This window comes from Phalacrocorax aristotelis, chromosome 7 (genome assembly GCF_949628215.1).
Source record: "Phalacrocorax aristotelis chromosome 7, bGulAri2.1, whole genome shotgun sequence".
Lineage (NCBI taxonomy): Eukaryota > Metazoa > Chordata > Aves > Suliformes > Phalacrocoracidae > Phalacrocorax > Phalacrocorax aristotelis.
In genome coordinates, this window is record NC_134282.1 from 54734373 (window position 1) to 54748649 (window position 14277).

The 14277-nt window shown below is 55.0% G+C and overlaps 1 protein-coding gene across 1 annotated transcript in view; it reads left to right on the forward strand.

Moving 5' to 3' along the window:
- ADAMTS7 (ADAM metallopeptidase with thrombospondin type 1 motif 7) overlaps nucleotides 1-13601 on the forward strand; it is a 52538-nt gene extending 38937 nt beyond the window's left edge. Inside the window, exons 22-24 of the mRNA XM_075100852.1 lie at nucleotides 1434-1580; nucleotides 1805-1964; nucleotides 11945-13601. Of these exons, the coding sequence (XP_074956953.1) occupies nucleotides 1434-1580; nucleotides 1805-1964; nucleotides 11945-12117 (480 nt within the window). The 3' untranslated portion in view covers nucleotides 12118-13601. The remainder of the gene's footprint in view (nucleotides 1-1433; nucleotides 1581-1804; nucleotides 1965-11944) is intronic.
- The last annotated feature ends 676 nt before the right edge of the window (nucleotides 13602-14277 follow it).

A 14277-nucleotide genomic window follows, 5' to 3' on the forward strand; every position in this document is an offset into this window, starting at 1 on the left:
TCACCTGGCTGGGCACCCGCCGCGGCGGGATGTCTCACACCCACAGTTGTCTTTCCTCTCTCTCTCTGGAAGGGCGTTCGGCCAGCGCTCAGCGTGCGCTTGCCCAGAGCAAACGCTCAGTAGCTGCTGCTGGGCGAGTGCGTGGCTGGCGGGGGCCGAGCTGCCTGCGGCCGCGCAGACGCTTCGCTGGCGCTGATCGGTGCCAGCAAGGAGGCAGCAGGCTCAGCCTGCCTGTTTGCAGGCCTGCAAAATTTAAGCAGATACTTGCAGCGGGGTCTGTTGGACCCTCCTGCCGCTGGGAACCCCCAGCCAGCTTTGAGCACCAAGAAGGAAACCACCCGCTAATAGCCGGAGCAGCTACAAAGCGGGCACTCCACCTGGGAAGCAGGTTTTGTGGGTGTTTATGTATTTGTAGGGCGGGTTTGCAGTGTATTTCCTTAAGACACCAATGCCTGGAGCATGTCCGCCCTTCTCTTATGGTGCTTTTCACAGAATCCCAGAATCCCAGGTTGGAAGGGACCTCAGGGGTCATCTAGTCCAACCTTTCTGGGAAGAGCCCAGACTAGACAAGATGGCCCAGCACCCTGTCCAGATGACTCTTGAAGGTGCCCAAGGTGGCCGAGCCAACCACTTCCCTGGGGAGATTATTCCAATGGGTGACTGTCCTCAGTGTGAAAAATGTCCCTCTGGTGTCCAATCGGAATCTCCCCAAGAGCAACCTGTGTCCATCCCCCTTGTCCTCTCCATGGGACTCCATGTAAAAAGGGAGTCTCTGTCTTCTTTGTAGCTGCCCCTTAAGTACTGGTACATGGGGATGAGATCCCCTCTGAGCCTGCTTTTCTCAAGGCTGAACAAACCCAGCTCTCCCAGCCTACCCTCGTATGGCAGCTTCCCAGTCCTTGGATCATCCTGGTGGCCCTTCTCTGGGCCCCTTCCAGCCTGTCCACATCCTTTTTGTACAGCGGGGACCAGAACTGGACACAGGACTCCAGGTGCGGCCTGACCAGTGCTGAGTAGAGTGGGATGATGACTTCCTTCTCTCTGCTGGCAATGCCCTTTTTGATGCAACCCAGCATCCTGTTGGCCTTCTTGGCTGCAGCAGCCACTGTTCCCTCATGTTGAGCTTCCTGCCCACCAGGACCCCCAGGTCCCTTCCCACAGAGCTGCTCTCCAGCCAGGTGGATCCCAGTCTGTGCTGCATGCCTGGATTATGCTTTTCCAGGTGCATGACCTTACACTTGTCCTTGTTGAGCTTCATAAGGTTCTTGCTGGCCCACTCCTCCAGCCTATCCAGATCTCCCTGCAGAGCAGCTCTCCCTTCTGGAGTGTCACTTCCCCACTCAGTTTGGTGTTATCTGCAAAATTCATCAGGCTACACTTGATGCTGTTACCCAGACCACTTACGAAGATGTTGACGGCTTGTGTCTTGGCAGTGCTCGGAGGCGTGTGGCGGCGGGGAGCAGGAGCGGCTGGTGACGTGCCCGGAGCTGGGCCGCTGCGAGGAGGCGCTACGGCCCAACACCACCCGGCCCTGCAACACGCACCCCTGCACCACCTGGGTGGTGGGCTCCTGGGGAGAGGTGAGCGGGCGCGGGCGGGAGCGTGCCGCTCCTCCCGACGGGGCTTTTGCACGAAATGCAAGGAATGGGGGGAGAAACCCAACCCGCGGACCCAAACTGGGGGCTACTGCAATAAAAACCTCCTGGGGTCTGGTGCTGCCAGCACAGCGTGGCATTGGGGGGTGGCTCCGTGGGGCGCGGGGACGGGCCCCTCCGGGGATGACGGGGCTGTCCCGCTCCCGCAGTGCACGGCTCCCTGCGGCGGGGGCATCCAGCGGCGCCAGGTCAAGTGCATCAACACCAAGACGGGGCTGGCTGAGGAGGACAGCAGCCTCTGCGACCACGAGCCCTGGCCCGAGAGCACGCAGAAGTGCAACCCGCAGGACTGCGAGAGCTCCGAGTCGGGTAAGCGACCATCCTGCCCATCCTGAGAGCTGAATGTTTTGTCTTTAGTGTGGTTACGCTCCCCAGGAGCCTGTGTTTGGGATAAATGCTGTGTTTTGAGGACATGGTAATAATTGTGGAGACTGGTGTGAAAACCACCCAGGCTCTCAGGTGAGGAATATTACCTGCAGAGCGGGTCCATCATCAGTTTTATGGAGGAGCGATGCATCATTCTCAGTCGCCATCCTCTGCCGTGGTCGGAGACACTTTTCCACCGTGCAGTACCGGTCAGGGCTGGGGCAGCGACTCCCAGTTAGGAGCTCGGGCGTGCACAGTTTTGCCGCTCGTCGCGGGCCGCGCAGCGGCGTGGCGAGGCACAGCGCGGTGTCACTTGGTGTGCTCAGTGCTAGGGAGGTTTAAATGGCACCGTGTCAGCGGGCACTGGGGGGGCGTGCTGTGAACCGGCTGGGTGGTCTGGTGGGTCCCTTTGAAGCTGTGCCATGAAACGAAGTAGAGGCCGTGTAGGAACATGGCCCATTTCTGGGTCCAGTAGCTGTAGATGTTTTTTCTAGCCAAGTTTAGAGTCATTCTTTATTTTTATTCTCCCCACCTTTCACTTCTCGGTCCCCCCAGAGTCTGGAGGAGGGTGCCAGCAATAACTGGCTGTGCTGAAAGACAAGCTACGCTCAATTATTTTTTCCAGGGCAGGTCGTGCCCCGTGCTCTCCCAGCTGGCCAGCGGCACAACGCCGTCCTGCTCCCGAGGAGGGACCCCGGGACGGGACGGGCCGCCGGCACAGCAGCACCCGGGGTGGGACAGGCTGGGTGCCAGGGGCGAGCCGGGGGTCTGGGCACGGGGAAGGGTGATGGGTGCGTGGCACTTATGGTGCTGCCAAACCGGGAGCTGGTGCTGGCTGCAACGTGGGGAGTGATGGGGGAGGAAGGAAAAACCAGTCAGCCCACTAAAAAGTGAAGTATGTGTGGGAAGATGGAGGGGGTGTTTTATACATGAGTTGTGTAAGGCTAGCTTGGCTAATCGATAATTAAGTGGGAATGATATAACCTTCTACAAATGTCCAGAGGATTGGGCTCTCCAGGGGCTGAGTGTGGTCTTACTGGCAGGAATGTGAGCTGGGATGTGCTTGTCAGAGGCAGAAGCGTCACCCAGCAAAGGGACCGCCTGGGTGCCTGTGCCAGGGTGGGCGTGGGGCGAGGGGGCCTGGTTCAGGAGCAAAGTATAATCCAGAAAAAGGAAGCCAGGAGGAAATAACAAGCGATTAAGCTCTCTGACCACTGGAAAGCTGTTTAGGGATGAAGTCCCAGAATGCAACACTTCTGAAAGAAGCCTGGGCTCACTACGAGAAAGTCAGATAAAAGACCCGTTCTCCAGCGTCTGTGGGTATGTCTGAGCAGATGCTCCAGCGAGTCAGCCCCATTCTAACCTGAGCCTTGCAGGCGCTCCGCCAGCTTCGGCTACCTGCTCTGGCTGCAGCCGCGGTGCTTGGCCGTGCCACGGGCACCGGCTTGGCTTCTCCTCTCACCTCTACTCATAGAAATAAGTCCCACGGCAGCAGGCAGTTCCCTGTAAGCCAGAAATCTGTGGGCTGCAAGGGTTAACAGCACTTAAAAGGAAAAGCAATATAATGAGGGGATTAGATGTCAGTGATATAAGCATATTAATCAACCTTATCTTTTTTATGTGTCTAGACAAAAAAGAAAAAAAAAAGCTTTTTGTCTGTCCAGAAAGAAACGTGAGACCCTCAGGAGGTTTATTGAACAAAGAGCGGGCTGAGAGCCGGAGCGGGTCAGGCGGGAGGGCGGCGGGCGGCCGGTGCCCGCGGTGCAGGAGCCGGCCCCGTGGGCTGCTCTGCGAAGGGCCCCCTCTGCAGCCTGGGACACCCATTCTCATCCTTTCAGCTCCTTGCACTTGTCCCGTATTCAGCTGTGTTTCTCCTAAAACCTATCCTGGAGAGGGCAGAAGCAGCGGCTCTGGTTAACTGGGCTTTGGAGACTGTGACCGCCGGCTGTTGGGATGCTTTTAGCCGTGAAATCCCTCCTTTTCGGTGTCTGCGTGACCCTCCTGCATTTGCAAGTCTATCAGGCAGCTCAACATTTAGGAAATAATTAGTCAGGCTTGCTCAAGAAATGATATGTGGTTCCGGCTATTTTTATCAAGGGAAGATTTCTGTGCTGGGCTGGGTGATGAGAGCCATGGAGCCGCGTGGCGTAGCCAAGGTTGTACCAGAATAGCCACTTAGATGTGTAGGAAGCGCACAAAGAAATGCTAAAATCCTGGATTAAAAATGACATAAATGCTCTGGCTGCAGCCCAGGGCAGGAAACGCCTCTTGGAAATACAAACATTTCCTGCCAAACCATGAGGAGGAACAAAACTTTCACAGGGCAGGAAATCACAGATGTGTAAATCCACAGGCAGAGGCTCCCAGAACAGGCATGAACGTAAACTCCAGCCCTTTCCTGTGTTTTAAAGGATCTTTGCTGCACAAGATTAATGCAAGCTGGGGTGATTCATGTGTTTATGTTAGAAGCACAAGGAGCCTCTATCTCCTGTAACACGGAGTGCACCAATACCAGCAAACTCATGTATTTGTGTGAGCCATCGTGTTCTCACTGGAAACGAAAACGCAAATAACCCCAGAAGAGTTTAAATGTTAAAACCATTATCAGATTAATTTTTAACAGAGATGGAACAGCTCAAACATAAGCAAACATCTCACCGGCAGTCAGCTCTCTTCAATTAAGGGAGGTCGGAATTAATTAGAACCAGAATCCTGTTCTGTCGCCAGGTTATAAATTAATTGATGATTACACAGAGGTTATTTTTAGATGTGCCTGTTGTTTTACAGCTGCATCCAGCTGTGAGTGGAGAAGATAAGGTTGGCTGTGTCCTTAGATGGCTCCCAGGGAGCATCGGAGCCCGGCAGGCACCCAGATGCCTCTGTGCGATGCCCCAGCCGGGCTGGGGACGTTTTTCTTACTCCGTGCTGAGACGAGGAACTCGAACAAGCACGACTCCAGTGCAGGAAAATCTGCACTGGATCTGAGAGCCATTGCTCTCGCCCGTGCTAGCGGCAGCCGGGAAAGCCCTGTGGCTCCTTGCTGGCGTCTGGGGAAGCAAAGAGGGTATCGCTGTCCTCCTGACGGCGATAGGAGCAGGAACAGATTTGCTGGACCTTGGGCAGGGCTGCCGGGGAGATAAGAGCAGCCTCTGGCTCAGGAAAGCCTCGTGCCCTCTGATTTCCACCCATGCCTAGCTCCGAGCCTGAGCAGTGCTCTCACACCCACATCAGCCACTCCTGTTACCAGATCATTTCTTGTAACTCAGAAAGCTGGAAGAAAACCCTCACAGCAGGTTTATTTCTGTGTTTAAGTGGTACCCTTTGGTTTATGGCCATCTTGGAAAGGTGCTGAGTAGCAGGTCCCACATGAGAGCTCAGAGAAACCGGCAACGCTTTATCCAGCAGGTCAAACACTCTTAAAACACAAAAGCAGCAATTGCTTTATATCGCAGGAGACTGGTAATGGGTGAACTGAGGGAAAGTCACCCCGCTGCTGTGAATGCAGCGGCTGTGCCTGCACCATGGCTTTTGGCCAGACCTCATCAGTGATGGGTGGAACAACCCCGGTCAGGACCGAATGCTTGCAGCCCACGGGATGCTCATTGTGGTAAATGTCATAAAATTAATCATTTTCCTCAAGCCTGTTTCTCTGGGTCCGACATTGGGTGGGTCTGCAAGGTCCCCACATTCACACCAAGCAGGTGTCAGGCAGGGGGTGGGTCTGGGTTTTCGCTCTGGCCAAAGCACTTTAGCAAACACAGTTGTTCCCTACAAGTATCTCAGGCTTTAAATACCAGTGAGGGAAAGGAATTAAGGTAAAGCATTCAGCTGGCCCAGGAACAAATATGTATAAGCTGGCCGTGGATACGGTTTGTTTGGGAAGTGGACAAAGGTTTCCAGCCAGCGGGAAGGGATGGAGCGGGATGGAGGTCAGCCTTGTGTCATGGGAGCAGCCAGCACCGTGTCTGGTGGGGCTGCGAGAGGAGCGATGCCTCGGGGGGCACCAAGGGGCGAACACCCCCCTGCACCAGGGACGTGCTGGGGCAAATCCCCGGCGCCCTCTTCTGCTGCTGTTTGCGGTGCTCCGGGCTCATTATCCAGGGTCTGGTTGTATTTCTAGTTGCCTCAAGATTAATTGGCAATTAAACGTTATATTCCTTCTTGCTTTGAGTAGGGAAATGAAATTATTCATGGTGCTGCATGTAGCTGAATTTGTCCGCAAGGGATATGTACTAGAAATAATTGCAGCAAATTCCAATTTTCTGTGTCGTTTGAGCATGTAAGTCTGTATCCAAGCGGCGAGACAGGGAGGTGCTGCTGAGCGAGTCATTAAGTGCCCTTTATTTACTGCTGATTAACAACAGCTGTCAATGGAAAAAATGGGTGGTTGGGAAAAGATTCCCAGGATTCCCCATTTTTATTAAATGTGGGCAAAATTAATGTTACACATTTTAACCTTACGGAGAAAGAGGCTCTCGACGACACAGGCTGGGGTGTCCGTGTCATGGCCGGGCGTCCCCATACCGGCCCTTCCCACCAAGCAGGTTGATGCCAATGCCAGGTCGGTGCTGTGCACCGATCCGGCCCGGCCCACGCCGCGTCTGCACAGCGGCTCCCGTGAAAACCTGGGCAACGGGAGGAAAAAATCATAACCACTGGCAGATGGAGCGGGAAAGGCACGTTCCCTTGCCCCGGGAAGAGCAGTAGGATTTCCTTATTGCAGTGCTGCATGCTTTTTATGTAAATGGCCTTGGTTTGAGTAGCGGTGGTGGGAGATGCTTCTCCTCCCTCCTTCTTGGCAACCACTGAGTAGATTTAAGTTTGAGAAAGCGTAAATCGCAAAGGACCTCAGTGTCCAGCGCAAGCAATTAGGAGGGTACAAGAACCTGCTTCTCGTCTGCCTTGGGTGCGGGCGTGCAGGCACAGAGCACCCTGGGCAGGCACCCAAGGGACCCGGGGCTGCAGCCTGCCAACGCCGCCGATAGCAGCCTGGCAGGGAGGAGGCGAAGCCTAAGCCCATCAACAAAGTATTAACCCTTAGTTAATTTTTTTTGAAAACTCTCCGGAACACATCAAAGGCATATTTTACCCTGCAGAAGAAAGGCCCTCAGCAGAGAGGATATTGGCCTTGGCCTTGAAGCTCTAAAAATGGGGAAAGCAAGGACAAAAATGAAGAAACAGTGCTTTTCCCGTGGCTGGAGGAGTAACCGCGCTCAGCCTTTGCGGTCATGCGCGGGGGGTCCTGCCTGGATTCGCTTCCCCTCGGTCTTGAAATAGAGGACTCAGCGCTGCTGCCTGGCACTGTTACCCTGCCTAATCTTATGTTTTTAAAAAAAGGCAAAACAAGCAAAGAGTCGGTAGATGTGACACGGCTGTCTGCTCAAGCCTGGCCGCTCCTTGCGGGACAGGCTGTGGGAAGCTCTGGGCACGGGGGGTTTAAAGCGGTTTTGGGTTTTGGAGAGGAAGACAGGGGTCATGTTCAGTGACTCATTTCGGCAGAATTGGCTTTTTTTCCCCATCCCTGCACTCATGAGAAGGAAGGGGAAGGCAAAGCCAAGCACAGGGAGAGTCCGGGCTCTGCCGCAGCTCTTTGGAAATGAGAATTTCTCTCTGTTGGATGCAGGGACTCCAAAAATGGATAATCCCTCTCAACCTCTTGGAAAGCGTCAGCCTTTTCCTCCCCCCTGGTCTGTGATTCCCAGGCTGGATGCTCAGGGGGTGTCGGTGGGAGTTCCGCGACGGCGCTGGGGCTGAGCGAGACCTGCCGGGGGCAGCAGGCTGAGACCTGAAAAGCCGTGGGGGTTTGTGCTTTTTCTCCCAGCTTTCCAAGCCGCAGCCGGGTCGGTGCCTGCCCGTGCGGGCAAACCTGGCAGCGGAGCACACATCGCACGTATGCTGACCGGCGACCGCGGCTCCAGCGCTGCCCGCCCCAGATGCGCTGCCTCGGCCAGTGCCCATTCCCAGGGGAGGGCACTGCGATAATACTCGTTAAACTCAGCACTGCCTCCGAGAGCGTCCCGAGGGCCAGAGGTCAGCAGCTTAATTCTCTGGTTTTGCTAGCTCAGCTCTAAGCTCAACCTTTCCTTGTTTTTACAAAACCTGTTCCAGGAAGTTTATTTTTCCCCGAGCATAAAAGTAAAGGCTTAGGTCTGTACGGCAAAAGCTTAAATGAAATTTAAAGCGACTTCAATGCCAACCTAAAAAAAAAAAACAACCAAAAAAAAGTGGGGGTTTTCAGATTCTAATGTGCTGACTTAGCCTGGGTTTTAAAAGCCCTGCTTTAAGCTATTTCTTTAGACTAAAATTTGGCATAGACTTGAATTGGAGCGTATGTTCAAATGAAGTGTTAGGATTATTTTTTTTTTTTTAAATTGTTAATAGAAAAAAAAAAAACAGCAAAAGGATTAAATGAAAATTGGGTTAATTCTGTAGGGACCCTCTCTGAAGAGCTGACAAATTAAGTGCTTATTACAGCTTCCCTTGCCCAAGACCAAATTCGAGGGAGGAATCACGAGCTCAGCCAAGATTTCCAGATCTGAGCTTGACCCCGCGCACATCCACGCTGCGACACTGCATCAGACCGAGGCACGGCCCAAGCTGGAAAAATGAGGAGCGCTCAACAACTCCCATTGACTTCAGTTTATTAAAATGCTTCGGAAACGCAGAGCCCTGCCGCGGGGTCTCACGTAAGGTCAGCGGAGTAGTTGCAGCGCTGCCTCCAGCCAAGGGTGGTGGCTCTTCTCCACCTTCCGCTAAGCCCATCCCAGCAGTTAGTCCGCAGTAGGCTCGTACCTGTGCAGGTAACGTGGTGTACGAAGAGAAATAACTCCTGGCAGGAGACCGATGGGCTTATTTATGCCTGTGTGTGGCTCTGGGTGCTGCGGGTATGGGAGTTTCTGTGCCAGCACCCAGGACGCTGACCTGTTAGGAAGGGATCAGAAAAGAGCTAAAGCATCACCTCTGGTCCTGGAAAGCTGCTTTCCAGTGGGAGGCTCCAGAAGCTTAGCCTTTACAGCTCTTTCAAGGGAAGGCAGGAGGCAACTTGGTTGCGCTCCATAAATAGCTTTCTAGGAAGACCGTTGTGATAAGCAGGAGGCTCGTGAGCAGAAAGGAGCCCAGCAAGGCACAGCGGCAGCGGGCTAAAAATACCGAGGTGCTCGGCGGGGGTCTGCCTCAGCACGGCATCCCCCAGGGGCATTGCCCCGGCACTGCAGCGCTGACCCTCCAAAACGCCGGAGACGTTCCCATCCATCCTTGCAGTCTTCTTAACTGAGTTCTTCTAAACGCCATGGGGTTTTCACCGCTGTGTCACTTGCTCCCTGCAATGCAGTGAATAATTAACTCCCTGGAGCACGCCAGCCCCTGTCTGTGCCTGCCGGGAGGCGTTGCTGTGTTCTCCATCTCTCCTACTCAATATCGCTCCCAAAACCAGCAACCTGGAACATCACGAGTCTATAAATCCCGTGGGAAGCACTTGTTGGGCAGGTGGGGGTCACCCAGCGGTCGTGTCCCGGTGAAGAGTAAATGATTACCGAATGCTGCGGGAGGGGAGGGAAGGCTGAGCTTAGCATGCTAAGCCGAAGCTGGGCACCGGTGTGTTTTAAGGCACAGCTCAGCTGGTGCGTCCCGGTATTGCCATCACCAGGCGTTGGGGGCCAGAGGGCGGTTCTCCAGGCTGACATACCCTCCGGCTTCTCTCTCTCATCAGGCACCCCAGAGGTGTTTTAGGACCCCTGCTTGAGGCCCCCCATCCTGCAGCAGGTGCAGGCGGGAATACATGTATTCACGCGCTCGAGTGTCCCGATGCAAAAGGGCTCTGGGGTTCAGGGGACGCCGTGCGGAGCTGCAGAGGTGCTCTCGGGAGAGACCATCCCTGAGACCCCGACGGAGCATCGCACGAGTAAACTGTGCCCTCCTCCCTGGTGGCTCTGGTGCTGTCGCATGGCTCTTGCAGCAGCTCTGGGGACGTGCAACGCTCCTGCCTCTGGGCTTCACAGCAATTTCTCCTCCGCTCTGCTCAACCAGCAGGAAAAATCCACATTGTCCCCCAGCACCCAGGGGCTTGGGCCAAACCCCAGCCCGGGAGTGTGACACAGGGCCACGATCCGGCGCTCGGTCCCGGTCCGTCGGCAGCCGTTGGGTCTGACAGCGCCGGCAGGCAGCAGCTTCTGTATTAAATGGTTTCTTCAGGGCACAGAGACACCATTGCCGGGCAGAAATAGCTGTTGCTCAAGAGGAAGAGAGGAAATACCTCTACTGAAATAGAAAATTAATTTTAGACCAATATGGTGACCTTACTGACAGGCTGGAGTGGGGTGAGGGCTGTGACTGAAATCCCGAACGGGGGGAAAAGTCGCGCTTCTGCATCTGCTGCCTCCTTTGCATTAACCGCTGCGGGACGGCCCGGCCCCGTGGGAATCGGGGCAGCAGCCTTTCCCTGAGCAAAGCCTTTTGTTTGCAGAGGGGAAATGGCAAGGGGCAATGGTCAGCAAGAGCTCCTCTGACTCAGTCCCAGTGTTTCCCCAGCAGAAAAGCGTCCTGAGAAAGAGAAAAGCCCGTTTTCTTGCCCCATTTCTGTGTCTGCTCAGCGTGGTCCCGGGCAGACGGTGCCCCAGGGAGAGGCGGCGCGGGGCGACCAGGGGGTGCCGGCCGTGCGTGCCCACCCTAGGGAGCATTGACCCTGCCCCTTTTCAGAGAATAGCTGTCATTTATTTTAATCACTTGGACTGGAGGTAAAGTTAGACAGAGCTGATGAAACTTAAATGAGTCTTACCCAGCTGGGTGAGATGCTGGGGGCTCAGTGAGGCACGTGTGTGTTTTGATATAAAGTAGAAAAGGAGCAAATTAAAAATTAAAGCAAACGGACTATATATGCTTATAAACAATGCATATTAGGTGATGGGTCTCTGCAGCTGTAACGAAGTCGAGCTGCAGCCCGTTTGAGCCCGCTGTGGCTGGCGATGGCGCTGGGAGCTGCTGGGGCTGATTTCTGCGGCCCCTGCTGACGGCGCAGGGGAGGGCTGCCCCCTCCTCGCCATGCCCCACGCCGTCCCGCGGGGCGCACGGCACCGTGGTTTGCACGCGGCGGCAGGTGCGAGGGCGTTTTTCGGGGTGGTCGGATGTTCCGCCCTGGCGCACCCCAACAGCAAGGTCTCTTTGGGGCAGCGCTGATGTCTCCCCACTCCCCGCACCACAAACCCAAGTGCTGGACCAAACACCCCAACGTGTCGCTCCCAGCGCCGGAGAGGGATTTGTGATTTCCAGACTGTTTGCAGAGAGGAAATAGTTTCTGCAAACAGTTTGCTCAGCCTGCGAGTGATTCAGCTGGGGCAGCCGGGCTGCGACCCACGGCCACCGCAGCTGGTCCCGGTGCTGCCCCCGCTGCGGGGCCGGGCGCTGGGGCTGGAGCAGTTCCCAAAACAAAGCCCGTCCTCGAAGCAACACCGATTTGTTTTGAAGTTTGCAAGACACCTGCAGGAAGCGAACCAGATGATGCGGGTTCTCGAAATAATCTAAACACAATGCAAAGGAAAATGAATTATCGCCCTTCTGTCACCGTCTGCGGGGAAGGTCTGGGGACTGGGAGGAGATGTCATCGCAGGGAGGAGGGAGATTTGTCACCTCTCCCAGGCCTCCAGCACAGACCCTCCTCCCCGGGAGCGAGCCACCGGGCTGAGCTCCGCTTGCCCATACAGTTTTGATACCCTGGGAAGATGCTGCAGACCTGTAGACAGCAGCGCAGGTGTTATTTCTGCTGGCAATCAGAAATAACGAGGGTGCTCTGTACCCAGCTGAAGGTGGGCTCTGCATTTGATGAGGTCTGTCTTTGTCTCTGCCAACCGCGTGCCAATTTTTGCATCAAATGCCCGATAACCGCGCCGGCAACGCCGGCAATAACACCGTCCTTGCCCTCTCCCCTCCAGGCTTCGTCTGCGAGCGCGATCGCTTGACGTTCGGCTTCTGCCAGACCCTGCGGGTCCTGGGAAGGTGCCACCTCCCGACGGTCCGTCTCCAGTGCTGCCGAAGCTGCCGCCAGCACGGGCACCACGCGGCACCCGACCGGGACCGCGGGGACGAGCGGGCCTCCAGGAGGTGACAGGACCGTCCCTGAGGGCGAGAAGCACCAGGACCCACGGCAGCTCCCGCGGCGGCACAGCGGAGGCGGAGGGAGCTGGGTCACGGCCAGGACTTGCGGCTCTGCCTCGTCCCGCGGCAGCACTGGCCGGTGCCGCCCGCGAGCCACGCGGTGCTCTTTCAAAACATGGGGAAGGCTTGATTTCTTTTATTTGTGCTACTCTATAACGGTGCTCAAACCATCGGTCTGATAAAAAAAAAAAGGTCTGGCGTGGGCTGGGTGTGCGGGGCCCGACGGGCCTGCGGGAGGTGCGGGGGCAGCCGGACCCTCCGTCAGGGTCACGCTGCCACTGGGCGACCAGTGAGGAAACATTTTGAGGAAGGGAAACCGAAAGTATCAATAATTCGGGGGAGACCTCTCAGAAATGCTTATGGTGCTATCACTTGACATTTTCAGCCTCTTATTGGTGTTGGCAGGCCAGCACGAAACTCTTGACTTTTGTTATTATTTTTATATACATGAAGTGAGCATCTAGCATCCACCAGTACCGCCGACCTTTTGGATTAGGTTTTTTTTTTTTTCCTTAAGGGACTTGAAGCTGGCAACCCATTTCTGTAATTTTCATTAAAATGATTATGCACTGAAGCTAGCCGTAATTTAAGATATGGAGACAGGGCAGAGGAATAAAGTATTACCTGCAGTTACCCCCGCGAGTCCAGGGCTCACGGTGTGTGCCAAGGCTCCGTACCCTCGCTGCCCCGCTGCTGGCTCTGTGTGCCAAAGCCGTTGCCTGTATCGCTCCGGGGCAGAGGGGGTGGTCAGGGACACCAAGGCACGAGTGAAATGGGTTTGGAGCCAAACAGTGCATTCGCTGGTGTGTGTTTGTGACGGAGCGGGAAAGCTGCTCTGGCCCCGGTGGTGAGCAGCATCCCCTTCGCTGCATCCTGCCTCGTGAGCAGCGAGGTACGTACACCCCGGGATTTCCGTACGCAGTTACGGCGTAGCAGTTTAATGGGTGGTTAAGGTGTTTTTCTATGTTCATACAAGCTAAAAACCTTTTTTTTTTCCTGCTTATATAGATTCACCTCTGTTAAGGTTAGTTGATTCTTTTAACTAGAATATCTGATATTGTACGAGGAGTGGCACTCGGCCAGCACAGCCCCACTGCCCGGTCCGGGGGTGTCGTATGTTACTCGCTCCCTGCCTTAGGGAGGATTTGCTCTTAGGTTGGTCCCCAGAAGAGGGTCAGGAGCATTTTGGTAGGAATTCCTTGCTGCCATGAAGGCAATCCTACTTGCGTTGAACGGAGACAGGCTGGAGCCCAGCGCCGCCGCGCGGTCACACAGCCCAGGGTGCGTTTCTTCTTCACCTGTGCTGTCGGGAACGATGTTCAGTCCCATAGCGGGGAAATTCCTGCCTGTAATTTGTATGTAAAACACAAGCCATGACTTCACCATCTGTGTTTCATTCCTTTCCAACATGGTGTAAATTTTTATGTTTCAAGAGCCTGTGTTTCGTCCTGTTTTCCTTATCACCGGCACCATCCGTCCCATGCTTTGGGCACGCTCCCAGGTTTTGCTAAGGGGTAGCCACAAAATGCGTTGGGGTTTAATGGCTATAGCTTACAAGTGCGTTAAATTAAAGAGTTACTGAAGGAAATGGTAGGGTTTCATATTTTCTCTTCCCCTTGGGAAATTTTGAAGGATTTTTTGCTGAAAACGCAGTTAAGTGGTGACCGTTTAGGTACTGGCAACAGCGGGGTGTGCGATTACTCTCTCAGCTGCAGCAGAAAGGGGCGATCTCTTTGCATCTGCAAATCATTTAAGGCTGCCATTCAGAACCTTTGCATGATTAAACCGTGAGCTGGGTCGATGGAGCAAATGCTGGCAGCCCGCTGGTGACTCGCAGACCGAAAGGCTTCAGCCCGCGCGTTGTGTTGATGCCTACTCCGGTTTTACAAAACAAGTCATTTCGGCACGATCCCGGCCTGGCGAGCCTCTCCCGCGGCACCTGTCCGTGCACGGGTCGCATCCGCGGCCAGGACAAGGGCACGGGATCAGCCCTGCCGTGGGAGGCCCAGCCAAACCCACTGCACCGGCGGGGCAGCGGTGTTGGGAACACCAGAGGAGCAATTGCAGCCGAGGGGAAGACTGTGACAGCAGCTGCTGCTTCATAAATCCT